The 27,328-nt window shown below is 48.2% G+C and overlaps 1 protein-coding gene across 6 annotated transcripts in view; it reads right to left on the reverse strand.

Annotated features, from left to right (window-relative positions):
- The window catches only part of COL4A6 (collagen type IV alpha 6 chain), a 284,095-nt gene that overhangs the window by 16,738 nt on the left and 240,029 nt on the right, over window positions 1-27,328 (reverse strand). For 4 of the 6 annotated variants that reach the window (XM_079911243.1, XM_079911244.1, XM_079911242.1 and 1 more), the window contains 24 exons: window positions 25,457-25,516; window positions 24,153-24,197; window positions 23,612-23,665; window positions 22,206-22,275; window positions 21,027-21,134; window positions 19,989-20,129; window positions 19,059-19,163; window positions 17,145-17,305; window positions 16,494-16,673; window positions 15,782-15,965; window positions 13,110-13,163; window positions 10,344-10,415; window positions 9,825-9,932; window positions 8,565-8,786; window positions 8,024-8,185; window positions 6,216-6,386; window positions 5,351-5,494; window positions 4,778-4,903; window positions 4,159-4,340; window positions 2,182-2,245; window positions 1,584-1,658; window positions 958-1,065; window positions 757-864; window positions 104-175 (listed from right to left, as the gene is read on the reverse strand). In XM_079911243.1, coding sequence (XP_079767369.1) covers window positions 104-175; window positions 757-864; window positions 958-1,065; window positions 1,584-1,658; window positions 2,182-2,245; window positions 4,159-4,340; window positions 4,778-4,903; window positions 5,351-5,494; window positions 6,216-6,386; window positions 8,024-8,185; window positions 8,565-8,786; window positions 9,825-9,932; window positions 10,344-10,415; window positions 13,110-13,163; window positions 15,782-15,965; window positions 16,494-16,673; window positions 17,145-17,305; window positions 19,059-19,163; window positions 19,989-20,129; window positions 21,027-21,134; window positions 22,206-22,275; window positions 23,612-23,665; window positions 24,153-24,197; window positions 25,457-25,516 — 2,776 coding nt within the window. The remainder of the gene's footprint in view (window positions 1-103; window positions 176-756; window positions 865-957; window positions 1,066-1,583; window positions 1,659-2,181; window positions 2,246-4,158; window positions 4,341-4,777; window positions 4,904-5,350; window positions 5,495-6,215; window positions 6,387-8,023; window positions 8,186-8,564; window positions 8,787-9,824; window positions 9,933-10,343; window positions 10,416-13,109; window positions 13,164-15,781; window positions 15,966-16,493; window positions 16,674-17,144; window positions 17,306-19,058; window positions 19,164-19,988; window positions 20,130-21,026; window positions 21,135-22,205; window positions 22,276-23,611; window positions 23,666-24,152; window positions 24,198-25,456; window positions 25,517-27,328) is intronic. The other 2 variants (XM_079911246.1, XM_079911245.1) reach the window with 2 other exon arrangements.

A 27,328-nucleotide genomic window follows, 5' to 3' on the forward strand; every position in this document is an offset into this window, starting at 1 on the left:
CTGAGGATATGGGATACACCACAGTCAAGAACTCAAGGCCAGCCTCTGTCAGGCTTCCGGAAGAGCAAGTGCTCTCCTCTATGCCTTTGAGGGTCTTGCTTACCTGGAGTTCCATGGGTTCCCTTGGTTCCTGGCAGCCCATTCAGTCCATGTAAACCAGGAAGTCCAGGGAAACCTGAGGGGAGAGAATATCAGAAATGGCTCCAGCAGCTCTGAATCATGAAGGGTCAGCAAAAGGTCCTGCCCCCAGGGACACTGCAAAGTCCTCATTTCAAAGGTCATGGTCTCTCTTGAGGCATTATTTAATGCCCTAAGGGAGACTGGACCACACCTAGTCTCCACCCTCCACCCTAAGTCTTCCTGCCTTTTATTAGAGACCATATAGCTTAAGAGCAGGGTGCTAGATAATGAGGTATCTTCAAGAAGAAATCAGAGTGGCAATGCCAAGACCTTGAGTTGCCAGCTCCCGGAGACTTGCTGCCCAATCTCTAAGTCAGGAAAAGGCTACATATGCCAGGGCAACAACCTTCCTTCCCAACTCTGCTCTCCATGGATCCCATGTTCTCCTCTTCCCATTCACGTTTGCACTCCTTTCTTCTTCTTCTTCCTCCTTTCCTGTTATCCCTCATGAAACCCAGTCAATGACTCCCCTGGATATGGCTTAATCCCAGCTAGGGTCTCCTAAGAAAAAGTAGTTGCCATCCTTTTTTTGAGGAAAGGACCCTTTTCCCCACTGCCTACTCCCAACTCTCATACCTTTGGTTCCTATTAGGCCAGGGGGGCCCAGGGGCCCAGCTGCCCCTGGGTGGCCTGAAGAACCTGGAAGTCCTGGATTTCCTCTCATGCCTGCAACCCCGGGGAGTCCTAAAAGTGAAAACAAGGCAGAAGTTCAGAAGGGGTTGTGACCTGAAGCTGACCTGAACTTTTTCAGAGTAAAGTTGTCATGTGGCATGGTACCTGGGGAGGCAGGAAGGCCAACATCTCCAGAAATACCAACTTTCCCATCTTCACCTTTGTTTCCTGGGAAACCCACATCACCAACTGGTCCATCTTTTCCTTTCACACCTACAAAATCAAGAAAAATGCTGAGGAGTGATCAGGCCACAGTTCAGGCAGTATGTTCCTCCACGGGAGAGGGGGAGCAGGAAGGTGAAGCCATTTTGAGTTGCCATGGGAGCTGGATCCAACAAAGATACTCTGAAAGGGATTGTGACAGCTGTCTTCATATTTGAAAGATGCTTCCCAATTGAAAAGTAAGTAAACTTGTTCTGAGTGTTCCCAGCCGTAGGAGCAATGGGTGGAAATGTTCACGAAGTATTTAGTTTAACTAAAAACTAAGGGGGTGGACACCATTATCTTAAAGGTCTTAGAGACTTATCCCGTAAGTCTGTGAGTCTTGAAGGAAAAGTAGGTTGGTTTGCTTGGGAAAACTGTTGACTGCCTCTAAGTGGATACATGTCAGGTAGGAATTTTTCTGCACTGCATAGAAGTTGCAGAAGTTGGTGTTGGCCTCCAAAATTCCTTCCGATCCTCAGTTTTGAGGAGTTTGTGAGACATGGGAGACAAAAGTGCAGCAGCCTTACCTTTGAAACCAGGCTCCCCAGGTTGTCCCTTGGGTCCTGGGCTACCAGAAATTCCAAGTGTCTGGCCTTGATCTCCTGGGGATATCAAGACATTGTTCAAGTGGTCAGGAGAAGCTACAGCTCAATTTGCAGCACATAGATCTTTTGAGGGAAAAAAAATCATAACCAGAGAGGCTCCTTGACACAGTTACCCACCGGGTAAAAGGTTATGCTTTTATGCCCCAATGAAGGGCTGGGATGCTTCCAGACAATTGGCATGAAATGCTGCTACATGCAGCATATCTCCATTGGGAAACACATCACTAGGCTCAGTATGGGCAGAGAAGATGAGAGGAGGGGCCCTAAAACATCACCAGAAGAGGAGACTGTCTAGAGCTGAGGTTCTCCTCTGCTGCTGAGTCTGGAAGGCAGCTGGGTCAAACCACTGTTTGTCGCATATCTTTGAGGAACAAAGACTGCAAAGGGGGTTCAGCCGAAGGGGCAATGTAAATCGATTCCTTTTCCTCGAAACACAATGTCTCCCCCAGGGAGAGCCCTGGGCCTGTTAGAAATCCACCTTGCTCTGGAAAAATGCATTAAAGGGGAAAATGCTCCTTACCTTTTAAACCTGGGAGACCAGATGCTCCTGGGAGCCCAGGAGCTCCACTGAGACCCTGTGAACCCTTCAAAGCAAGACGGGAGTCAGTATTTCTGCCCAGCGCTCAGGGCCTCCCACCCTCTCTTCCCCCTCCCTTCCCTGAGCCACTGCTGGAGAGATGTCCATCGAGTGGTCTGTGGCAGGGGCAAACAGGTGGGGGGCATCCTGCAGAGGGGAAGGTGATGAACAAGGGGGCGGAAATGCGTATTTACGGGTTATAGGGGAGGGATTCGATCTGCAGAGTAATCCTGGTCTTGTCATTCATAACTTCCCAATGCCTATCAAAACTGGTACCTTGGGAAATCAAGGTGTGAATGTTCTAGCAAGTCTCTTAGAAAATACGAAACTTAACAGTCAGGCCAGGCATTTGATCTGCTCTACATACAGTTGGCTATCACTGCCCATGCCAAAGCTCTGGAGCCATTATGCACGAGAACAAGTGTGACCTCACTAACGTGGGGCTAGCTCTCTGCCGCAGGTTTCACAAGGAACAGAGTCTTTCTGCCACCAGGTAGTGGGCCGTATGCATACAGGTACTGGAGTCTGAATTTGGTCTAATATTTCCGTGATTTTCACAAGAAAAACTGCCTTCACTGGCTAATGTCCAACACACTATCTGAGTCTGGGAAATGGGCGTGTCAGCTGCCATTGGTACAATTCTTTCCCTGGCATCTGGTATGGTTTTGATTCATTTGAGATGTACCCAGTAAGGACATACGCTACCTACTGCCTTGGGTAGGAGTCCAACTTGGGTCACTCTGGTCACTGGACCACGACCCAGGACACCCCCTGCATTCACCTGGCCTCTTCTGTGTATTGCCATATCTACTCATTTTGAGCCTCTGCTCATGCTGGACCCCTCCCAGAACGCTGTCCCACTTTGATTCTATCCTTCCTAGTGTGTAAGTAGCAGGTTGAGAATTGTTTATTTTGCAATTGCTTCAGGGGTGTGTGTGTGTGTGTGTGTGTGTGTGTGTGGTGTTTTCTCTCCACAAGCTGGATTGACGCTTCTAAAGGACAGGGACTTTGTCTGCAGGGAACACAGGTGTCCTGTGATACAGTTTATTTAGTGCCTTCAATACTACTACTATTATTGCTACTATTTACTCAGAGCCTACCATGTGCCAAATACAACGTAACTGCTTTACACACATCAGCTCACTTAACCCTCACTATGGTCTGAAGAAGGTTTGGAAATTATTCCCATTTTTAACAGATGAGAAAAGCGAGGCTCCGGCAAGTTAAGCGATACGCACAAAATCACAGAGCTAATGAGTGATGGAGCTGAGATTCAAGCCTACGTCTTCTCATTGCTAAGCCTACTCTACCACCCAAACTTTTAAGAACACAGAGAAACTGGTTTTGAGTCTTTGTTGTCTCCACAAGAGGCAACAACTGGCAAAGACCTTTCCGAAACCAAAACATCAAATAGTCTGTACCGAATTCTTCTGCTGTCCCAAACTCAACGTGGGATGCTGGCGGTGGGATGCAGACCAAAAAGCATGCAAGGCGGTTCTTGTTCTCAAGTCCTAACAGTCTCATCGAGGAAATCAGACCCACACAGAACCAACTAGGATAAGTGTAAGCAGTGAGAAGTGTAGGGTGCCAGCAGGGTGGGAGCTCAGGGACTCCTGGAGGGGCGGGTGCCTGGGCTGGGGCCTGAAGGATAGGCGGGTAGTCAGCAATTTTGAGGAGGACGCTCTGCCACGTGGGGGAAGATAGGTGAACAAGGGCCCCGGAAGGAAGAGGGGATGTTTGGGAAAGGGTGAGAGGACCTGGCAGACTCAAGGAGGGGCCTTGTCTGGGGTGAGCTGGGGGAGGGAGCTGGGCAAGAGGGCTGGGAAGTGGGCTGGGATCAGAAAGGTGGGCAATAGGAACACATCCCCCTGCTATGGAGGCGATTCCCTGGTGGGGAGATAAAGAGGTGGGCAGACTCACACTTTCTCCTGGTATTCCTGGGAAACCTGTGATTCCAGGGGACCCCTTCAGGCCGGGTAAGCCCCGTAGTCCTGCGGAGCCAGGGGAGCCTGGTCTCCCACTAAGTCCCTTGATGAGGCTGGGGAAGCCAGGAGCTCCAGGCAAGCCTGGTGGCCCAGGGCTGCCAGCCTCTCCTTTGTCACCTGGGAAAGAGGCAAAAGTCTTGGGGAAAGACTCTAGGCAAGAGAAAGTCTTCTCCCCAAGGTGCACGTGCCCTGGGTCACAGGCGGCCAAAGCGCAAGCTTGGGGACAGTTAGCTTAGGGGGAGGAGTGGGGATAGAGGGAGGTGCCTCACTGGGAAAGCCACTCAGTGCCCATCCCCACTGTCTGCCAGGCCCTTCCAGGGATACAGCCGCCCGTGGTTCAAAAACGGAGTTCCACGGTGGCAATGAAAATTGGCAGGCTCACAGTACAGGCCCCCCTCAGGCCCAGGGAAGGCAGCCTCCGTGGATCCCCAGCTGCCACCCATACTGCTGCTCTGGGGGTTCTTGTTCTGTGGGGCCTTTTCTCAGGAAAGAAGTTGAATTTGGTCATAAAAACTGTCTCGGGCATTTCTCCTGTCCATTCCCTGCCCCAGCACCTCTGGGCCCAGGAAATCCGATGGATCCAGGTGAGCCCTGAGAGCCTTTGTCTCCTGTGAAGTGCAGGTTCAGCACTGGAAGTCTGGGGCTGGGTACTCCGACTGGCCCCGGGTCGCCTCTGTCTCCTGCAGGGATGGAGATCATGAGAGCCGTGTGAGCGGGAGCTTAGACACGAGGTCAGGCACGGGCTGACCGCTCATATCAGCTCTTCCCGCCCCACCCCAGGCCCCCTTTCTAGGCTCTTCCACCTTCTTCCCCGCCCCTGTTTCCCAAACTTTGCATTAATGTGCACACCCTCTCCCTCCTTTGACAAGCTCAAGGCCCACCTGCAACTTTAGACCCTACTCAAAACCCTTCTCCGTTGAGCATCGGGAATGTGTGTCCAGGCTTCTAACGCGCAGTAGTAACTCAGAGTGATTAGGTCTTTTGGTTTAAAAGGACTTCATTCAGAAACCTCAAATATTATTATCTAACACAGGGTTGGTATAAGCCACAGGAATGACAAAGTTGATAAACAAGATGTACCTTGGGAAGCATGGGTGGCAATTCCAGAATTCGATTCCCCAGCTCACCTTTTTCACCAGGGCTACCAGCCTGTCCAGATGGTCCAACTCTTCCCATCGACCCAGGAATTCCCTTTAAGCCACTTGCACCAGGAATACCAGGGAGACCTGGAATCCCTGGAAAACCTATCAGTCCAACAGACCCCTTCTCACCTGTTGAGAAACAAGAACTTCTATTATTATCCCTGTTTGACATATAAGAAAATGGAAGCTCAGAGACGTTAATTAACTCACCCAAAGTCACACAGCTAGGAAGCTGCAGAGAAGGGATTCAAACCCAAGCTTCTCTAACCCCAAAGCTCAAGCTCTTAGTCAATACATGTTATGCTACTTCCCTGAAGAGGGACATTGTACTAAGCACCAGAAAGGAAAGAAGAGGTGGGAACCTCTCTTATGATTTGCCAAGTTAGAGCTCATGTTTGGCACAGGAGGAATAAAAAAAGCCTATGGTCAGGAGGCAGGGAGATGAGCTCTAGCCTGGTGCTGTTGCTAACCAGTTGTGTGACCTTGGACCAGTCACTTTCCCCCCCTGCCCAACCTCTGATGTCTAGCAGGACAGTCACAGGAATTGGGAGCTATCAGGCTCTACGGTAGAAGTTGTGCAAATGAGTAACCTTGGTGCGGCTGTTCTTGTCTTGGGCTCCCTGCCCATGCTATTCAGCCCAGTGATCCACCCAGCAGGCAGGGAAGGCGAATCACCTTGGGTGGGGTTCCTCCTTTAGCACTAGCCTTGTCCAACTATCTTGCCAAAAAAGCGCTGCCCACCTCCCTCCCCATTCCCCTCTCCCAGGCAGAGAGGAGGGAGGGGGCGAGCTGGGCAGCATGGCAGCTCCTTTTTGGCCCCCATTGGTGCCTTCCTGATACCTTCACTTACCCTTCGGACCTGGCAGGCCTGGCAGTCCAGTGGCCCCTGGCAAGCCGGAGTTCCCCAGGAAGCCAATTAGCCCTGGAGATCCCGGAAGGCCTTTCAGCCCAGGCAGGCCTCTCTTTCCAGCTGATGCAGGGGGACCTATATCGCCTCTTGGACCTTTCTTTCCAGGATGTCCTGAATCAGTACAGGAGAGAACACAGGACAGCTGTCAAGTGAGACTGTCCAGACCTGGGCCGCTGCCCATTCCCATGGCTTCTGGTTGGTTGGCTTGTTGGCGTTTATAAACTGCCCTTTAACAATGGCTTAGGCAGGCTGCTAACAGGCAGAGTTCTTAGCTGGCTGAAGCATTAGCGCCTACCACCCAGGGCGCCCTGCCAATGGCGACTTCTTTCAACATGGCACTGTAGATGGCGGGGGGGGGGGGGGGGGAGCAAACCCCTTCTGATGATAACTCTCCCCCCTTCATGAATGTGGTTCACACTTTAGCCTCTGAATGGAGCTCTGGGAAGCCAGGGTGGCAACTGGACTCTAGTTTCCTGGTACTTCCAGTTTGAATCACTCCACAATGGCTGTTTCCTGAGCCAATTGGTGAAGTAGAGGTTAAAGCCAAGCCATTGTTTCAGCCTCCCAGGGAGCCATGGATACAGGGCTGCCCTTTTAATCCCTCATGCAAGCAGTTAAGTCAGCCAGTTCCTTGGCATTAGGGTTGAAAGACCCCCTAGTGCCAAGTACTGTAGAAATCCCCAAGGCCCATCTGGTATCCTAGGTATTCTGAAACTTCTTTCACCAGGCTTTAAGTTGCTCAATGGGATTAAGCTCCTGAGCTGCTGCCAAAGTGGAATGTTCAGGTACAAAGCAAGGAAATTAAAAAACCAAAGGATTAAATGAGTGACGACAGAGGTATTTGGGCCCCCAAGGACCTAAATGAATGGCTGACTTGGCCTTCCATGGATTGAAAAGCATCAAGTAGCTGCGAGCCCCAGGATTCTAATGGGAGGCTGTGAAGGGGATTCCACAACAAGGGAAGGAAATTCAATGGGGGCCAACCCCACAGCATGAGTTCAGGGACCCCTGGCCTTGCCAGGTTATAGTGTATAGTAAGATAATTCCCCAAGAGGCCAAGCTAGTGGGAGTGTTAGTCTGTGAGCTTGTGTGCTGTTTTCTCACCTGGACAGCCTATGTGAAGACCCCAGAAACACAGAAGGACAAAGGGGATAAAAAAGATATTAGTGGCTCTGTAAAAACTCAACTTCAGTCACGTGGCTGGGAGTCGGGGCGGACGGCAGGGTGAAGAGGGGGGTGTGAGAAAAAGGCAAGCTGCAGACGGTAGGCTGGAACCAGGGGGCGTCAGGCCCCGCTGTGGAGTGAAAGACACTCTGGTCCTGGGTCCTCAGAGGCCTGCTGGCCCGAGAGGCAGGCTGCCAGCACGGTGGTCACCCTCTCCGCCTGAGCTCCTCGCCCGGCCCCAGTGAGGGCGGTGGAGAGGGGCGAGGCCCACCTGCACAAGGAGGGCAGGAAGGCAGGAGGGAGGCTGAGGCCTGAAAAGGGGGACGGAGGCCATGGGGGAGGGGCGGGGAATGAGCATACTGTGGGGTCACATTTTGGAGGCTAAACTGCAGCGATTGGTTTGGCTTGGCACTGCGAGGGCGACTTGAGAGGTTAGGAAAGTCAGTCTCCTTGTCAACTCTGACCCTGTCACACTGCTGCTACTGCCCCTCAGGGCACCGGGTTGCGGTGGGGGTGGGGGTGGGGCGGAGGGGAGGGCTTAGCTTAAGTCTGTCAAGATGGGGCTCCTCCTCCGAAGGACCTACCTGAAGTGCCTGGAAAGCCTGGTGCTCCTGGGAGCCCGGGTTTGCCCTTGATGCCGAATAGACCATCAGATCCCCGGGGGCCTGGCTGTCCTGCGCGGCCTGGTATTCCAGGGCTGCCCCGATCACCTTTGGGGCCCAGCAAGCCCGACTTCCCAAGCAAACCTAAGGAAAGGAAGGGCCAGACAATTACAGCCTGGACTGATAGCAGGGACCGATTACCAAACCAACTTCCAGCGGAAGAGCCTGCCCAGGATGTACCCCACGGGCCACTGTCTTGTCAGCTCAAGCCTTGTGGCTCATCACAGGCTCTGCAAGAAATCTGACTATGGATTATAGATACTTCTGGAATTACTAAGACAGGAGAATGGACGCAGGTGATTTAAGAAAAAGTTCCACAAAGGGAAGGACAGAACAGAATGACTTTTCATTTCAAGCCCCTAATTAATCCATCACCCCAGAGTCACGCAGGTATTCATGCAAGTATAGCAGTTACTGAAAGGTTTTCTGTAGACTGTCAGATAAGTGGGGCAAAGAGAGTCACCCTTGGGTCCTGTAAGGCCAGAGTCTCCAGGAAATCCTCTGTCTCCTGGCAGTCCCTGTAGGCCTTGCTTCCCAGGAGCACCATTTTCAGCACCAATGATGTCACCAGGGGCTCCCTTGGGACCTGGGAAGCCGGGACTGCCAACTTTCCCAGGCAAGCCATCTTTTCCAGGGAGCCCAGGAAACCCAGGCAAGCCCTTCTCTCCACGAGGTCCAGGAAATCCTAAGTGTAAAGAGGCAAAAATAAAAGGCCATGGAGGTTTAGAAGTGATAGGTTTGGGGAGAGGACTCTGACACAGGTTTTTTCCCTACTACAAAAGCTAACATATTAGTAATGTGTGTCGCTTCCCTTAAAGGTCAGGAGTCTCTGGTCCTGGGAAGACTTGCCCAGTGGCAGGGACTGCCCCGTGTGCCCTGGAGGAGGTTCTAGCTCAGCGGGCAGAGCTCAGCAACCCGCTCCTGGGGAGCCTACAGTGGCCAAAGAGCACAGGTTACACCCGGGACCTCCTGTCAAAGGCCTGGTCTCTTCTGGAGTCGTCTAACTCCTGCCAAGTCACGCCTCCCTCTTTCTGGGTGGCAGACGGATCTGTAGCACTGATAAGCCCGAGGGAACGTGGCCTCAGATGAGCCCCAGGCTGCAGAGCAGGTGTGGTTCTCAAACTGAGCGTGCATCAGAGTCTCCTGGGGCAGGGGTGCTTGGGAAAAGCCAGATTGCGGGGCCCACCCGCAGAGCTTCTGATCAGTAACTCTGCCAAGGGGCCAAGGCACTGCGTTACTACCAAGTTTCCAGGTGATGCTGACGCTCCTGGCCGAGGGAACAGTTTGAGAACCACTGGTGCAGTGCAGAACAATGAAGCTCAGGTTGGAACGACGGGGTGTGAGCGAAGTCTTTGAAATACGACAGCTTCCCTCTCACTCATCTGAATCTCCTTCTCTGACCTTTAAGGAGTTGATCCAGGAAACTGCCATAGAACTTGCAGTCAGACCATGTGGCAGAGTCCTGGCTCTATCACTAGTGACCTTGTGATCTCAGGTGAGTCACCTTCCATAGGAGCCTCAGTTTCCTCCTCAAATGGCCGTTACTGCTCTGAGATGCTGGCATTCTATAGCTCTCAGCTCTCTTGCCTGAGTATGAAATCAAAACCGTCCCACTTACACCAGAGCACAAACCTAACTTCCTATAGTGGGTGGATGGCTACCACAATCAGAACACACAGTCACACAAAAGGAGAAGCAGGTGAGAAGAAGCTCCTTTTCTTACCTGGCATTTCAGGGAGGTGAACCAATCCTGGACTTCCGGGCTCCCCTTTATTTCCATGCAATCCAGGCTGGCCTGGAGTCCCAGGGAGGCCACGGGCCCCGTTAGGGCCTGAAAACCCAAATATGAGTGGTAAGGGGAAAGGAAAGTCGGTGTGGCTAGCTATGATTTGTGACGTCCAGTCAAGAACCCTCGTCTTGGGAATTCCCTGGTGGTCCAGTGGTTAGGACTCCGTGCTTTCACTGCCGAGGGCATGGGTTCGATCCCTGGTTGGGGAACTAAGATCCCACAAGCTGCACGGTGCAGCCGAAAAACAAAAAAAATTCTAAGCTCTTGGAGAACCTCTCTTATTCTCACCTCCCCACACGGCCCTCTCTAGCAGCCATTCTATTTCCTCAATCCTCAAGGCCGCCCTCTCAGAAGGAATGTGGATCCCCAAATGCTACCAGGCTATCCTCAGCTTCCTTTGGTGCATGGCCCTTACAAGTGTGCTCAGTGGCTTTTTCTGGCCTCATTCCATACCTGGGAATCCGGGAGCTCCTGGAAATCCTGATGGACCGTATGACCCAGGAATAATACAAGGCAAGGTGATACCTGTAAATGGTAACATGTGAGCAGGTGGTGAACCCCCTGAGTTCCCCCTAGCATGCGCCTTTACTCCCATTCCATCGAATGGAACAGCTAAGTTATTCTTCCCACCCAGAAGCTGGGAGCCCATGCAGAAAAATCATAGCATCAGAAGCTCTCGGGAGTTACTCCTAGTGCAATTTCTCACAGATAAGAATGCCCCTAGTGTCCAAGTCAGGACATCTCATTCTAACAAAGTTTCCTGTTGTGTAGGAAGAGCAGCAAACGGCAGTTGCCTATTCACCCTGCATTCAGATGGAGCCCCTCCCTGGGATGCGTGCTTGGTGTTAGTTATTATTATGTCCACATCACTAGACTGGAGTGTTTGAAGCCAACACCTCTCAAGTTCAGATGACTGCTCTTTTCTTGGAATGAGGCTTTTCCCAAACCACTGGGTTCTTTTGACACGTGTTATTTGAGATCTACTGAAACCTATTGATTGTCCTTGGTCAGATGGACCCATATGTCTGTACCAGGTAAACACTGAAGGCTACTCTCTCCGCCATGGCAGACAGTGACCCTTCCCTCAGCTCCTCATTTGAAACTGTCAACTCTGCTACTCAGGGAGAAGGGGTAGTCAATTTCACTATTCAAGACATTGAAATTGACCTGCGGAGCCCTTCCCCTGGCAAATTCTTCCTTGCTCGCTCAGAGTACAAATAAAGAGTCTGTAAGATCACAGGGGGGAGGTTTAATAAGATACCAGTGACCAAATTGTTAGTTGGCTCCTTCAAATGCCATTTATAAACAACTGCTAATTAAAATCAGTCTTGCCTATTCATTAAAACAACCCCCTGAGATCTACTTTAAGCCAGAGTCCACAGTTCTAATAAACTGCTATAGCTTTTGCCTGTACGTAAAAGAAATCACAAATTGCATCTCTTAAAGATGTGTATACAACCTATGATTCAGACTGCTTACTGAACTGGCTAGCATTCCTCCTCCAGTCCCGCTTCCATTTTCCAACTTCAAGGCCTGATGGCATTTTAGCCCACCTGTTCTAGTCCTAAATCAAAATTGGGAATTGAACAGTATAATGTATTGGTTAAGAGGTTGGGCTCTGAAGCCAGACAGAGCTGAGCTCGTATCGTAGTTCTGCTACTAACTAGTTGTATGAGCAAGATACTCAACCTCTCTGAGCCTCATGTGTAAAATTGGAGCTACTTACGTCATATGGTGCTTGTGAGGATTATATGGAATAGTGTTAACAGCACTTAGCACAGCGCCTGGCACCCTGGGATGTGCTCAGTGAATACTAGTGTTTTAGTATCTTACTTAAGGAGGAGTATTCAGAAGAGCTCCCGCAAGGCCAACCCCTGGATTCTACCCCAGTCAGGTTAGTGACACTACTTTGTAGCCTGGGCAGCAACTCTCTGCCTTCTAGACCTCAGGCTCCTATAGTTATATTTTCACAGGTGGAAAGATGGCCACAAGCCTGATCTTCCTCCATAGGTAGTCATACCCATCTCCATCCTGCCAGATGTTGAAATGACGGAGCTATTTTGGAGGGCTATTTCCCTACTGCGGAAACATGCTTTATGATGGATGAGATGCTAAATGGGGAGAGGGCTGCCAGTCCTGTGCTCGGCTTTGGACTAGGTTGAAGAACTGCCTCGCTAGATGGTATCATGAGAGGGACCCTGCAGAAAACCCTCCTGCCCCAACTATTTCAGTAGCTGATTGACTCTAATGTGTCAAACATTGTAGTTCCATTGCTTTATGTCTTAAAAAATAAACTGGATAAAATACAAATATCTCTGGGCCAGGTCCAAATATGAAGCCATCCATCTTCAATTTATCATATGTGTTTCATAGATTCTTTTCACCTGTGATAGCCAGAGCAAAACAAAATCTTTAGAAGATGGGGCCAAGGACAGGCATCTGGAGATGTTCCAGGGCAGGAAAAATACTTAGAAAAGGGAAGATGAGTAGAACCCAGAGGAAATCAAGGACATACTTCCCTTTGCCTCGGACCAGTCCTGTACAACACACCGCATTTGTGTATTGCAAGCAGAGGGTCAAAATGGTGAGAAGGTAAGGACTTCAAGTCATACTGCTACCTGACTCTTTTACTTTACATTCCTGTCTTTTATTTTACATCCCTGAATTCCGAGCCTTCTCCCCAACAAAGCAGAAACCAGCTCCACCCTTGTTCTGTTTTATAAGCGCAACAAATGACCTAGTTATTCAGAATTTTCCCCATTAATGACAAAATTCATCTTCAGGATAAAAAAGCACCTCTGGTTATCAAGTTTCTAATATCTCAGTTGATTCTGGTTCCAATGAATAAATGTCAGACATGTGTGGCTCCTTCCAGGTACCTCCCAAGGCAAGTCATGGCCTCAGTTAAGTTCATAAGTGAAGATGCTCAAGGAAGAGATCAGCCAAGCCATCAACATGCACAGTGAAGGAGCCAGCCCCTCACAGAGACTGCATGCCCACTTCCTCTGTCCTCCCCCCCAGGAGAGGTGTGCTAAGGAGACTTTGCAGCGGTGTCAGCGTGAGTCTTTGCACCCCAGCCTTAGGATCACCCCTCCCCAGCCCGGGCCTCCAGCGTGGTACTCAGACCATTGTGAGTGTCTGAGATTAAGTGAACAAAAAGGAAGGGGTGGGGTTGCCATCATTGGTGTTTGAGAACCTCTAGACCTAACTACCTCTCACCTCCCTGTGTGTCTAAGTCTCCTTGCCCAACCTTCTCCCTGCAGCAGCAGTCACCTAGACCAAACAAGTAAAGAAGAAAATTAAACCGGGACAGAAGTTCCTTGAGGCCCAAGGGAAGTCTCGTCTGTAGCCCACCGATCAAATTCCCTGTCTGGACTGAGTCGAGAAAGCTGGCATCCACACAGGATCAAGGACACAGTAGCCGCTGCAGTGATAACCAGGGTGATTGATTACTATGAGCATCTGGATCAGAGCCTCTTTGGAAACAGCCAGTTGTCTCCTTGCCCAGGATTTGTAATAATTCACACTATTAGGTTGAAAGGCTTCTGATTACTTCATTCCCTTTCCTGGCAACGTAGCTGTCCTAGCCTGAGCCACGACCAGTTGGAGTGAGTACATTTAGGAACAACATCTTCATCTTTCATGGCAACAGTAATGGCCATAATGCAAATGTTTAGGGCCCACAAGTTAAGTGTTTTTACAATTGTGTGGAAACAAAGCTAGGTTTGAGGAGTTATATTTGGTGGCTGTAGAGAGAAAAAGAAAGCTAACGCTCTTAATTGAAGTAAGTTTTTGGAAAGTCTTGGTATTGCAACAAGAACATTTTCTGCATAAGACATCTCCCAGGCTATAGCTTTCTAGATCACTAGTTTCCTGAGAACTTTCTGGGTCCAGGGATAGTGAAGTTTGGGACAGAAATGTTCCTGTGGGCTTCCTTCTGTTTCCAAGCAGTTGGAATGTTGATAATATCCAGATTTGAGCATATCTAAGTTTATAGGCACCATGTTAATATAACTCAGTTTAAAACCTAGCTGCCTGCAAAATGGGTTGAACTAGAATGAAGACCCAATTGGCGGAGGGGCGGTGGAATGACCATGAATAATGTCTCTGGGAACAGAGCTGGAAGCAAAGCTATAGCTGACACCAGGACTTCCAAAAGGCCGAATGGTTTTGTTTGACACAATTCCTCACAGCCTTAATGGGGATACTGACTTGGACTGAAATACTGACTTGGGTTTAAGAATCCTGAATCACCCATTTTTAACTTGTACTGTAATCCTTATTAGACCAATTCACAAAAGTACATTTTAAAAGAAATAAATTTTTACAAGACCTGGTATCTGTCTTCTTTTTTTGTAATTCTTCAAGGTGACGAGGTGGAAAGAGGAGAAATAGGTCTAAGAAAAAGCTCCTTGGTTATGGAAAAGGCCCTTTCCTCTGTAAATGTATATTAGTCTCCTGTGGAACACTGCACTATACTAGGCAGGTTGAGAAACACTGAAAAGGATTACTCACCTTCCTTAGTATCCAGAGGCTTACAATGCATTTGGAAAAAGTAAAAGCATTAATGGAAGGAAATATGTAATCTAACTGGCAAAGACATACTATAGGGGTCATGAGAAACCTTAGTGGAAGAATTAGGGCCTATATCGAAGCCTGAAAGTTGGATGGGATGTGAGTACATAGAGAAAAGGAGGAGTATTCAAGAAAAAGGCAACATGGGCGAAATCTTGGAGTTAGAAATGAATATATTGTTTATGGGGACAGTGAAAGATACAGTTGTCTTAGTGTTTTGTTTTGTTTTAATCATGAAGAGTACGAGATAAAGTCAGGTTAGAAAGGTTGGTTGTGTCCATGTTTGGAGACTTCTGAATTCTAGGCTGAGGAGTTTGAACATTATCCTCTATTTAGTAGAGAACATTTGTGGCTTTGGACTAGGGGAGTAACATGATGGAATCAGCTCTTTACAGATTATTAAATTGGCAGCAGTGTTCATAGTGGAATTGAGTGGGGAAAGTCTAGAGGTAGGAAATGAAAAACTACTTAGGAAGTTGTCATTCTTCCATCCATCCATCTATCTATTCATCCATCCATCCATCTATTCCAACGAGCATATAGGTGTTAGCTAGGCATAAGATAATGAGCTTAATACCAAGAAGAAGAAGGGACAAAGATAAGAGGCATTGCAAATGAAGAATATGAGATGAATTTCAAGTTTTCAAACTTCAGACGACTACAGGAAGTGTGGTACCACTAATGGGAACATAGAAGTTGTGGAAACGTAGAAGTTAGGATGAAGAACTGTTCTAGCTGTATGCAAGAAGGCAAGTTAATAGCATAGTACCTTGATCTATAAGCAGGGCTGTCACTCATTGTAATTACTAAAATTCAAGTAGAAAGAGAAGTTATACAAATGGGAGGGATTTAAGGTATGAAATGGAGATCAGACTAGATAGAACTAGGGTCTCTTCTCAATCTGAGATCTCATGAATTAAGGAACGGTTCTTCCCTACTGATGATATTAGAATACAACTTAGAGGATACCTTTCTTGTCCAATTTCCACTCATTCCTTCCATGGCACTTGTAATAAATGGTCATCCAGCTTCTGCTTGAAATCTTCCAGGGATTATGAGCTCATAACCTCCCAAGGCCATTCTGTTATACTTTCAGACTGCTCTGTTGGGAAGTTTTTCACTTAGTAGGGAGGAAATCTATATTGTTCTGTGTAACTGTACCACAGTATGATCCTTTTTCCACATGAAAACCCTCAAGAGGATTGAAAGTAGTGATTCCAGTTGGCCCTCTTATGACACATTCCACGCATCTGGGTCATATCTACCCTCAAGGAGTCAGTTTTCCAAGCCCAAAGCCATCTGATTCCCTGACTCACCTGGAATCCCAGGGGGGCCTGGTTGCCCTGGGAATCCATCTACTCCTTTATCTCCAGGAAGCCCACGAGGTCCAGAAGATCCTGGTAGCCCAATTCCTGGGGGGCCAACTGGACCAGTGCGGCCTTTTTCACCAGGAAGTCCTGGTAACCCCTTTTCACCTGGGAAGCCCTGTCCACCATCACCCTAGACAACACACAGGAAAGGATGAATCATTACTTAAGAGACTTATCTGGAAAGCCCTCTGACCATAGGAAAGAAACACCTAACCAGTATGAGCAGGGCTTTATTTTTTGGTTAAAATTCTCTGTCACTCTAGTTTTTCAATCAATTCTTCTGAGTCGAGTTAATGGGAATGAAGCTTGTCAACCCTGAGTGATCTGATAATGCAAAAGGTTCTAGATTGGTGTGGGTGAGGGGAAAGGACAACTCTGGTGGGGGCAGGTCATAGAAAGCAGCTGGATTACTTGCAATGGAAAGCTCCTCAGAAGCTGAAACATTTTAAGTGATGTGGTCAGTTGTCACTAGCGTTTATCAAGTGAGCCAATGACCCATTCTGAGAAAAAGATTCCTATTTTACAGAAAGGAAAAGCACAGAGACAAAAGTGTCAGTGGCAGAGGCAGGAAGTAGCCATCAGATACTCCCCACCCGCCCACCTGCCAAGTCAGGTGTGAGGATTTACAGCACTATTTACCCAGGAACAATCGACTTACCTGAAAGCCTGGCAGGCCTGGTAAACCTGGTACTCCGTCCTTGCCTGGGGCTCCTGTCTCACCAGGGAGCCCCTGGAGACCAGGATCACCCTGATCTCCTGGCATCCCTGATCCTGTACTGAGAGTCGCTTCCCCTTTCTTTCCTTTGGGACCTTCCAGACCTCGAGGCCCAAATACACCCTGACAAAAAGACAGAAGGGAATGATGAGGAGACGCAGACTTCATAGGATTCTGGCGCCTCGCATAGGTCTGACCTAAAACAGGTCCGTGGGTACATTATGGCACAGTTCTGGACACTGGATTATGTCGTCATCTTGGATTATAATTGCCCATTTATTTCCTTACCCTTTCTAAATTTTGAAATCTTTGAGGATGGGAACCTTGTGTTCAGGGCCTGGCACAGTTCTAGGCAAATGTAAATAATTTTGTGGAAGGAAGGGAGGGAGGAAGGGAGGGAACATAGGTAGGTTAAAGCAGAAAGGGACTTTCAAGATACCTAGATAGACTTCTTCATATTATGGATCAAAACCTTGAAGGTCTGCTTCATCCCCATCTTTCTTTTATGTGTTTTAGGAAAGTGATTGGTGAGGAGTGAGGGGCATTTAAAAGCTCCCATTTGCTCCCTCAGGGCCAAAGTTTGGTAAGACTTACTGGATCCCCTGATGGGCCCTGTGCACCCCCAAAGCCTGGATCTCCTCTTGCTCCTTTCAGGCCCGGAAGGCCCAGGAGACCTGGTGGTCCAGGTAGGCCTGGCCCCCCAGGTGGTCCAATGTTTGGGACACCACCATCACAAGCACAAAAACCAGAGTCCCCTGGAGGAAAAAAAAAGACAACATTAATCTAAGTGGGCCATCTTTCCAAGAAGAAGGAAGACCTGCCAGCGGTAATTCGTGACCTGAACAACTCCATGGAGGAAATCAGAAGGCCTGCAGAGAACAGACTCGAATGAACTAGGTTCACTTTCCATCAAAGTACATCTGTGCTAGTGATTTGGATTTCAGTCTTCTGGGGTGGAGCCCAGCCATCAGTGAGTCTAATGTGCAGCCAGAGTTGAGAACCACTGACCTACACTAACCAACTGAGAGTCCGGAATCCAAGCCACTTGAACATACTATTCACCAGAATGTCTTTCCCCCGTCTTTTGTACACAGAGACAAATGCCAAATAAATTGATGACAGAGATTTCAGCAAAGCATCTTTGAAGAGATAGCAAGGAGTCACTAGCACTATAGCCCAGCCACTTATACCTTCCATGCTTCTGGTCTAGGAAATGAGACTTTGGATCAACAGAGGTGACTCTGAGTTTCCCTAAGATCTTGAAGGGCCTCTTCCTACCTTTAGAAAAGCGATAATCCCTGAAACTCTGAAAGAACAGCCTGTTCTCCAAATAATCATTTCTCGAGTGTGATCCATGACCTCCTGCCTGAGTCACCTGGGATGCTTGCTTATAAGGCAGCTTGCTGGGCCTCACCCCAGGTCCAATCAGTCAGACTCTCAGGCGGCCAGGTCCAAGAATCTAATTGGTAGTAATTTCCCCTAGGTGATTCTCATGTCCAGTGTATCACCTGAGAATCACTATCACTATTCCAGACTTAGAGAGAGAGAGAGAGAGAGAAAAAAAAACCTTCTGGTCCCATGGGAATATAGGAGGGGAGGCATCAGAGTTGGCCCTGTTTTTAAGTATGAGAATGGTATCAAGAAGCACACTAGCTCTGCAGTGAGTCAGGGAAGGGCCAAAGTTGACATCCTAGGTCGAGACTTGAAATTTAATACCCTTTGCCCTCAACCATCTTCCCTGGATCTAAAAATTAGAGATGGGGCTTTCAAAAATTTCTGAACTAGCTCCTATACTTACGTAGTGCCATTTTATGATAGGGCAATGAGAAAGGAGAGGAGTGAGTTAAAACCTTTCTGTTTGAGGTCGAGGAGAGCTGTAAATTCCTTGAGAGAACAGGAGAGATCTCAGGTACCTGAAACCCCCAGGTATACCCAAACCTCTCTTCGGCCAGTACTTTCACCTCTTCCTCCACCCTGCCCTGGGCTGGAACTATAATGAAGTGATTTATTTGCACTTTAGCATCTGCCCCTCAGAGTATGAAATGGAGGAATGACCCAACAGAAAGATGGAAAGTGCAAGGCAGACGAAGGCTGGGGCAATCAATCAATCCTTCAGTCAATCTGTGGGGATCGGAGTTGTTTTCCTGGAGCCAGTTGGCTTTTTCAGAGTTCCAGGTCTTGACCTCTCCTTCGGGCTGAAGGTAATCCTAAGTGACTTCCTGCCTTGGCCTTGCAAACTGAGAGGGGCTGCAGAATGTGCAGAGTAGCTTCTGCAGGTGGAGGGGGCAGGTAGAGTAGCCTGGGGGCCACTTTGTCCTGTGTGACCTCAACCGCCAGCCTCAGTCTTAGAGCTCCAAATAGAGCACTTCCAACAGTCGTATAATCACATTCCCACGCAAGATCCAGGATTCGTCCTGTTCAGGTTCCCAAGGCTGTTAGTTTGCTTCTTCCCAGAGGGCCTTCTCCAGGGAGTTTGGGGAACAAAGAAACCTAAGGGGACAAAATCACCTTTGATTCCTTTGAGGCCTGGGTTTCCTTTTGGACCTCGTTCTCCTCGGAGACCAGGCAACCCTGGCTCTGTGCTCTGTAGAGTTCCCGTCTCAAATGCTGGACCTTTAGGGAAAAAAAACATGAAAGATTGGCAACTTACAGGAGCCTGGGCTCATGTGACTCAGCATAGCAGCTCAGTCACCAAGGGTCCTTGAGCCCCAACCACCAGAGCAGAGACACCCTTCCCCCCAAAAATCCAAGACAAGGACCCAAAGTCTGTAGCAAGTCCAAACTCTGTTGGCTCAATTCTCTCTACTACTACTACTTATAGGATGTCTACTATGTTCCAGGCACTGGACTAGACACTGGGGATATGGGAATAACCAAGGCAGCTTCAGCAACTCAGCAGTCCCCATGTCTATCCCAGGAAGTCCTCTTAGGACAAAAGAGGAGATGGGTACAAGCTGCAGTGGTCAGGGGTTGCAGGTTACAAAGAAACATGCGGGGCATATTTCTAGCCTTTTTCTTAGAATCTAGAATCTCATACTCAGGTAGATGACCTAAGGAGAATAAGCCCTGTGGAGGATTTTAGCAGCCACTTTGAGGATCCAGGCTTGGTTTCCCATTTCTTGGACTCTCAGCCCGTGCCGCTGGAGCCCTGAGGACCAGGGAAAGCTTGAAAGAGCCAATGCTGCTCCTTCAGGAGCTGCAAGACCACAGGCCTAGGGGCTGAGAACAGTGAAGGGGGAAAGGGAATGACTACGAAGTCAGAAGGCATTAGGTAGTGTCTGATCATCGAGATGGCCCTCACTTGCCTATTCCTTGGTGAACACTCTGATCGCTGTGGTCCCTAACCTGTGAGATGCTCCCTCCCTCAAAAATCAGGACTGTTCTGCAATCTGGATCACACCTGGATCTCAAGACCAAAGAGAGAAACAAACGACTTACCGGGTAGGCCTGGTAGGCCTGGTAGGCCTGGCAAACCATCTCTGCCAGGGAGGCCAGCTGCCCCAGTTGTGGTGTGGCCGGGGTTTCCTTGGTCCCCCTTCAGGCCTGGAACTCCCTGGAGCCCTAGAGTACCGGGGCCACCTGGAAGGATAAGCCCACACAAAAATGCTCATCACATCACCCGCCTCTTCAGGGGATTCCAATCAGTGCCGATGTTAGACACTAGCTCCGAGGGAGAATTTGGGAAAGCATTTGCCCTTCTCCTGCAGCTGAGTTAGAAGGGTCCCTAGGAATCAGCTAGCCTAACCTCTTGGGAAATGGAGGCCCAAAGACGTACAGAAACATGGTCAGGGGTGCAGAACTTCTAAGTGGCACCTGAGAGGGAAACCTGGGTCTCCAGCCTCCCATTTCTAGATTTTTTCCACCTTGGTGCTGAGATCAGCTGTACCTCCTCCAAGGGGCCGTTTTAAAAGCACAGGTATCCTTACAGAGGCCCATCTCCAGAGAATTTAGAAACTGCTGTCTTTAAAAGTAATGTCTGAGGCTTTCTATTTGGAACATCACTGCCTCCCAGACGCTGGCATGCCCTTTCTCTGTTTACTACTATAGAGTGACATATGGGCGTGTTCCTCCAATGACTGTGTCAAGGATGTCGTCCACAGGATCCTGGGTTAAGCACAGAGTGAAGGGCTGGGTACAAACTTTCGTCTGGGCTTTTGTTAGCTCCTTCTGGCAAGCATCAACTGGGATGGCACATAAACAGAAGGGTGACAGGGCTCTGGCAGGCCAACCCAGGTCCCCTCATTGATGGTCTGGGATTGCCTATGTAGCTATGGTACATTCCTGAGGTCAAAGGAAAGCTGCTTACCCAGGCCCTATTCTCATATACATTGGCCTTGGGCTTGCAGCAGGGAGCCTACTGACTATAGTCTACCTTTCTTTTGACTGTGGCTGGGTATGTACCCAGACCAGAGTATAGAAGGGGGTGCTGAGCACCAGAGTGGAGATCTGTGCATGGGGTGGGTTAGTTTGTTTTACCTGGTAAAGCTGGTAATCCAGGGGCACCAGGAGGGCCAGGCAGGCCCTGGATGCCTTCATCTCCTTTAAGGCCTGGGAGGCCTGGCGTACCGGGGTCTCCAGGATAACCTGGCGTTGCAACAACAACAAAAAAAGCAGTAAGCAAACCGAAGGGAGGCCCACAAATGCCACAAAATGCCTCAAAAGAGTTGCAAGGAGATGTCCTCAGGTTAGAAGCGCCTTTCTTGCCCTTCACAGGTCTCCCAGATGCTAATGCTCTCATGTGATAATGGGCCTATTTGAGCTAACGCTCTCCTACTGTTCAGTACTGGTCTGGCCAGGGCTTACCTTCCATGGTAAGATCTGATAAGTACTAGGAAGGTTCTTCTACTACTAGTAATCTTTTGTCACGCCTCAAATCTCTGCCATTTGGGTTAAGGTGTCGAAGCCTACTCTTCATGTTATACACAGGTTTCTTGAGCGTGGAACACAGGAAGCCACTGTCAACCATTAACACCTCAGCTTTAATGAGTTTACCAGACAGGGCACAGGCCTGAGAGGATGTGAGGAGAAGGAAGTTAGGAGACCCAGATGGAAGAGGCACTATAGGAGAAGCCTTTGGTCAAGCGAGAAGTAGCTGGAGACACTGACATCTAGATCTCTAGAGAAGGCGAAGGGAAGAGTTGGGCACACACAGTAACTAGAACAAGGAGAGGTGAAGGCAAACTTCCAAAGTGTCACACTATTGAGGGCTGTCCTAACCGAAAGATACTTGCTCCCCTAACCAAAGATACTTTTCCACTTCCTGTGAAATTGTCAAGCTCGAGCATGCATGGGATCACGTACATGAGACCCTGTGTGTCCCAGAGTATCAGGCTGAAGTTAGCCTAGCTGGGAGGGTATGAATCCTTCCCTAAGCATCACTAGGAGAACCATTTTTAGCAAATCCAGACCCAGGCCAACGCAAATCCCAGTCTTGGTGTACCCAACACAAACATGGAGTATGGGGCTTGGCTTCTTTGCCTAAGACATTGGAGTTAGATTCATTTCCCAAGTTTAGGATCCACGAGTGGCCCTTGTGGGGATCGGGTTTAGCAGCAATCCAGTGGCTGACAAAGTATCCTCTTAACAATTACAGGGGATATAGAAGTCAACTTCCTATCTTTTTTTTTTTCCACTCCAATCAATGAAAAGTTGCACCTGAGATCACAGCACCATCTGTATCGATGAAAACATCTGGGCCTGGCAGGCCAATGTCACCCTTTTCACCCTGCAAAGATTAAATACATTAAACACAAATATTTCTGTGACCTCATCACATAAGATTTATGTTCCCTCAAAACCATTCCCTGGGACAATGGAAGGTTCCTCCTTCTGTAACCCCTGATTTCCAGGGCCAAACAATCCATAGGTTAATTTCAAAGTCCAATAAATTTAAGATGAAGGTGACACAAGGCAGCCCAGAGGCCTGACACTCAACTGAGAACCTGTCAAGGACAAGGGATCCCAATTTTATCTTGCAACCTGACTCCAAGACAATCTGCTTCTGGGCCTGGGAAACATATCGCAGGAATAGAAAATATGGCTACACCCAAGAGGTGCTAAGGAGGGAACAGAGTTTTAACTTTTTTCGTTGCGGAGCACAGGCTCCGGACGCGCAGGCTCAGCGGCCACGGCTCATGGGCCCAGCCACTCCGCGGCATGTGGGATCTTCCCAGACCGCGGCACGAACCCGTGTTCCCTGCATCGGCAGGCGGACTCTCAACCACTGCGCCACCAGGGAAGCCCGAGTTTTAACTTTTATTTCCCACTTTCAGCAGGCTTGGGACTCTGCTACTGTCACGGCCCTTGTTAGTGGGTGATGTCAGGCAGAGGAAGTCAAAAGAGTCCTAATTCTCTCAAAAGGGAGACTCAGGTACCAGAATCAGACAGACTGGCATATCCAGGCTTGGGAGGTAGGAGCTGTCTGCCCCAGGTGCAGGCAATAAGGGGATGCATTGCTTGAGAGAATTTAAAAACGATAACAAAACCCAAAAGTTGGCAATTCTAAACAATGTCAATAATAAAATATTTCTCCCTGTAGGGATGGATTCGCTTGTACGCATTTCGTGTGAAAAGGGTGACATCTAAAATGTCAAAATACTAAAAAATACTCCATTTCATCATATAGGCATTTGCTATGATCTGAATGTTTGTGTCTCCCAAAAATTCACGTTGAAAACCTAGTGCCCAAGGTGATGACGACATTAGGAGGTGAGGTCTTTGGGAGGTGATTAGGTCATGAGGGCAGAGCTCCCACCATTGTTAGTGCCCTTATAAAAGAGGCCCAAGAGAGCTAGCCTGCCCCTTCCACCATGTGAGGGCACAGCAAGAAGTAGGCAGTCTGCAAGCCGGAGGAGGATCTTCACCAGAACCTAACCATACTGGCCCCCTGATCTCAGACTTCCAGCCTCCAGAACTATAAGAAATAAATTTCTCTTTTTTTTATAAGCCACCCAGTCTGTGATATTTTGTGATAGCAGCCCAAATGGACTAAATAGCATTTATACTAATTCTTCACCCTTCCATCTCCTCAATCCTGGATTTTCACTTCCTAAAAACATTACCTTAATTCCTGGGAATCCATTAAGCCCGGGGAAACCTGAAGACCCCTTCTTGCCCTGTGACAGAAACATAGTTACAACTGAATTGAATGTCTAAGAGCACAAGAGGGGCTGGTTCTTGGATTAGGCCAGGGCAAATGGCACAGGGATTTTGGCCGGCATTCCAGGATATATATGGATCATACCTGACTCTGGAAGCCGTAAAATGTTCCAGAAGGCAATATGGCGCTTAGGTAGCCAACTTGCATGTTAGGAGGTACAAGGGCCACGAGGCTAGAGACGAATACAAGCAGGCTGGCTTTGCTAGGCCCTGATAACATGTTAAAGGAGTACTACTTCATCATAGGACTGAACACTGGACACTCATCTTCTTGGGTAAAAACAAAAGAAGTGAGTGGCTGAGATTCTATCAAACAAAGAGAGGCGGACAATTTGAATTGTAAGCAGTGTTTCCCTTTGCATTGATGGTCATGTTAAGTAAAGCAAGAGGGCCTTCTGATTTGGATTTTATACACTGAGGCTTTAATGATATTAACCAAAATACCTGACTCCCTGGAGGGCCTTGGACTCCTTCTAAACCCGTGGGACCCTGTAAAGAGAATAGAGGTACCTTAGAAAGATTAATAGCCCATACTAGACAAAGCAACTAGACTTACATAACAAAGCTCTCCAACTGAGATCAGGATTTAGCAGCTCCTAAAACCAGGTAAGAGAATGTTCCTAGACGTGCCTTAATGACTTCTTTCTAAGCACTAATCCATCAGGCTGAATAGGCACACAGGGAAATTTTAAAGAGCTAAATAAATGGAAACATTTTAAGTACTATGTGGAATTGGGTAGAAGGGCTGGGTGGTATTATACTTAGTCTGCATTAGTTCCAAGTCATGAGATTTTTAAATAGATTGTGGGAGGGCCTCTTGTCTCTCTCCCCCAGTGCATTTTTTGTTGGTGATTTTGTGTTTTCAAGACAGGGGAGTAGAGGAAAGTGGAGAAGGAAATGGCAGGGTAATGGATGAACATTGCAGAATACTCAAAAGACTCTTGACAAACTTCATGACCAAGCTAAAAAGACAATTAATTCTCTGAAGTGTTGCTTCTTTAAGGCTAAGGTTGGCCAATTACTAACAACGTAAGACCTAAGTGCCTGAAGCTAGGAATCAGAGAGGCTAACAGTTATTTCTCCACTTGAAGTGAGATTATTATTGGAAACTGTTGACTCCAAACATTACTCACTATGTTCTAGAACTTCCCAGGTTTGTTTCTGTCCTATAAAAATTGCACTTGGTCCTCTTTCTTCCATTCCTGCAAACTGCCCCTACCCCACCTTCCCTCAGGATAGAATGGAATGAAAGTAAGACATGTCATTCTTTAGCCCAGAAGATAATTATAGTTGAGGACAAGGAGAGTAAACGGGCTGAGGAACCACCTGGTGTAGGGAGTACAGTAAGTCCCCTACATGCAAACGAGTTCCATTCCAAGAGGGCATTTGTAAGTCCGGTTTGTTCGTAAGTCCAACAAAGTTAGCCTAGATACCCAACTAACACAATTGGCTATATAGTACTGTACTGTAGTAGGTTTATAATACGTTTGCATCTTTGAAAGGTTCACAACTTGAAGGTTCGTATGTAGGGGACTTACTGTACCTCATTCCTTATTCAAAGGAGCCACTAAGTCAAGGGAATGTGGCAGAAGGGAGAGGAAGAGGTCTTAGGGACCTGCCCGAGGGTTGAGAAAGAGAAACAAGAGAAGCTTAGGAGGCCATCAAGTTACATAACAGAGATGCAAACGGAAAACAAAAGGGACCGGGTGACTTGACAGATCCAGGCAAGCAAAATTCCAGGTTCGTACCCTAGGTCCCGGCAAACCAGGGATTCCCTTTTCTCCTTTTTCTCCAGCAATTCCAAAACCCTAAAGGAAAAAGAGACCACAGATTATAACATTCATTTCGTCACAGGTCTCCTGGCTCCATCCAAAGCAAGGTGGTTATTTCCAATCAGCTCCACTGTCCCACTGGGGAAGCTCAACCATGCTGAGCATCTCGTCACCGTCTGAGAAACACATAGGCCTTGAAGATAATTTGAACCATTCATTATAGGCTTCTTTTTGGTTCTAGAAGTAATGTCTTCTCCCCAAAAAACTATTACAAGTATTTATGGAAACACGAACTAACAGCATAGAAATAATGACAGATCTAACCTCATTGATTTTACAGATGCGGAAACTGACACTCAGAAGGGTCAAGCATCTTGCATGGGTTAGAGAGTCAATGAGACAGTCAGGGCATTAGCTTCCATTCCAGGGCCCTTTCCAAGAGAACAGGCTGCTTCCCACCATCTAGGAGCTTGGGTCAAAGATGACCCACAAATGGAGAATTGTGTTAATCCTTGGGGATCGATGCTAGAGAGAAGAGCTTTTGCCCTTTGGAGACATGATGACTGCAACATCCTCTTCAGTGGGAAGGAGTGTTTCTATCTAGGCGTGATCTAGAACTGTGCGGGCTTTAGGAACACTCTCAAAGGGACTGCAAGATGGTCACCAACCCCTCTTGTCCTGCTCACAGAAGGTGAGGGCTTGCAGCCACGGACATGACTTGGGGATTCTCTAGGAATAAGCAGAAATCCAAAAAGCAGAGTGAATGAGAGAGCTTCCTCCCCTCTGGGTCCAGGGCAAGCATGTTCTGGGCCCCCGAGATACAGAAGAATTCATTACCAGAGTGGATAAAGTCTTTCATGGCAAATGTAATCGAGGTCACTTTGTCGTTACTGTTTAAAATGGGACTTCCTGGAGCACGGATGTTGGCAGATAGCATTTAGGCCTATTATGAGAGTAAAGGAGGCAGTGAAGTTCTCTCAGACGTAAGCTTGTGAAAGACACTAAATGTTATGGCACACCTCCTGTTGTCCTCTTGATGTGACCTGGCTCAGCTAATTATAAAGGCACTGCTCCAATCCCATTTGTAGTTTTTTTTTCTTCCTCTTTCATACTCAGAGCATTCCCGTGGGTACAGTTGGCTGAATAGCCCTTAGTTTTCTAGGCCCAAGTTTTTACTTTCTTTTGTTTTTAAAACGTGAGTTGTTTTTACTGTCGTTGTTGTTGAGGAGGGCAGTGTACGTCTGTGAAGGGTCCAACTCAAAGTAGCCTTTGGCTCCTACTTGCCTTCCCTCTTTTCTACATCCACAGTTAGGAGTCAAATTGCTCAGACCTCATGCTGAATAGGGTTTCTATTTGAAAGGCCTGTGTGTCAAACTGAATGCAAACTTAGTTCTGCAGCTCAAATTGGAAACCAAGGCATGCTGCCCCCTGGTGGCATGTATCTATTGGCGGCTGAAGTCAAACACTTCACGGAGCCTTCCCTGGCCTGTGCACAGAAGCTACGGCAGCCCACGCTGCCCCAAACTCTTCAAGCCCTAAGCCAGGTTCCGGATGAAAGTCTGTGAGAGAAGGTCTGTATCACATTCACTTCTGTCTCCTCCAAGGCATGTTACTGTAGCCTGACACATACAAGGTGGTCCAATACATACTTGTTGAATTAAAAGGAACAATGACCAAGGGAAAAAACTGTTCAAAAGTGTGAGGAAAAGAATGTCCAGGTACCATCTCACAGCCTCCACCTATCTTTACCACAGTTGTAAAGACAAGGGGCCCTTGTCCTTCTTCTCCGGAAAGCAGAAAGAGCCTCTGGACGCTTGCTTTCTCAGAGAGAGGGTGTGAGAGATTGAG

Source organism: Stenella coeruleoalba, assembly GCF_951394435.1.
Source record: "Stenella coeruleoalba genome assembly, chromosome: X".
Taxonomy (NCBI): domain Eukaryota; kingdom Metazoa; phylum Chordata; class Mammalia; order Artiodactyla; family Delphinidae; genus Stenella; species Stenella coeruleoalba.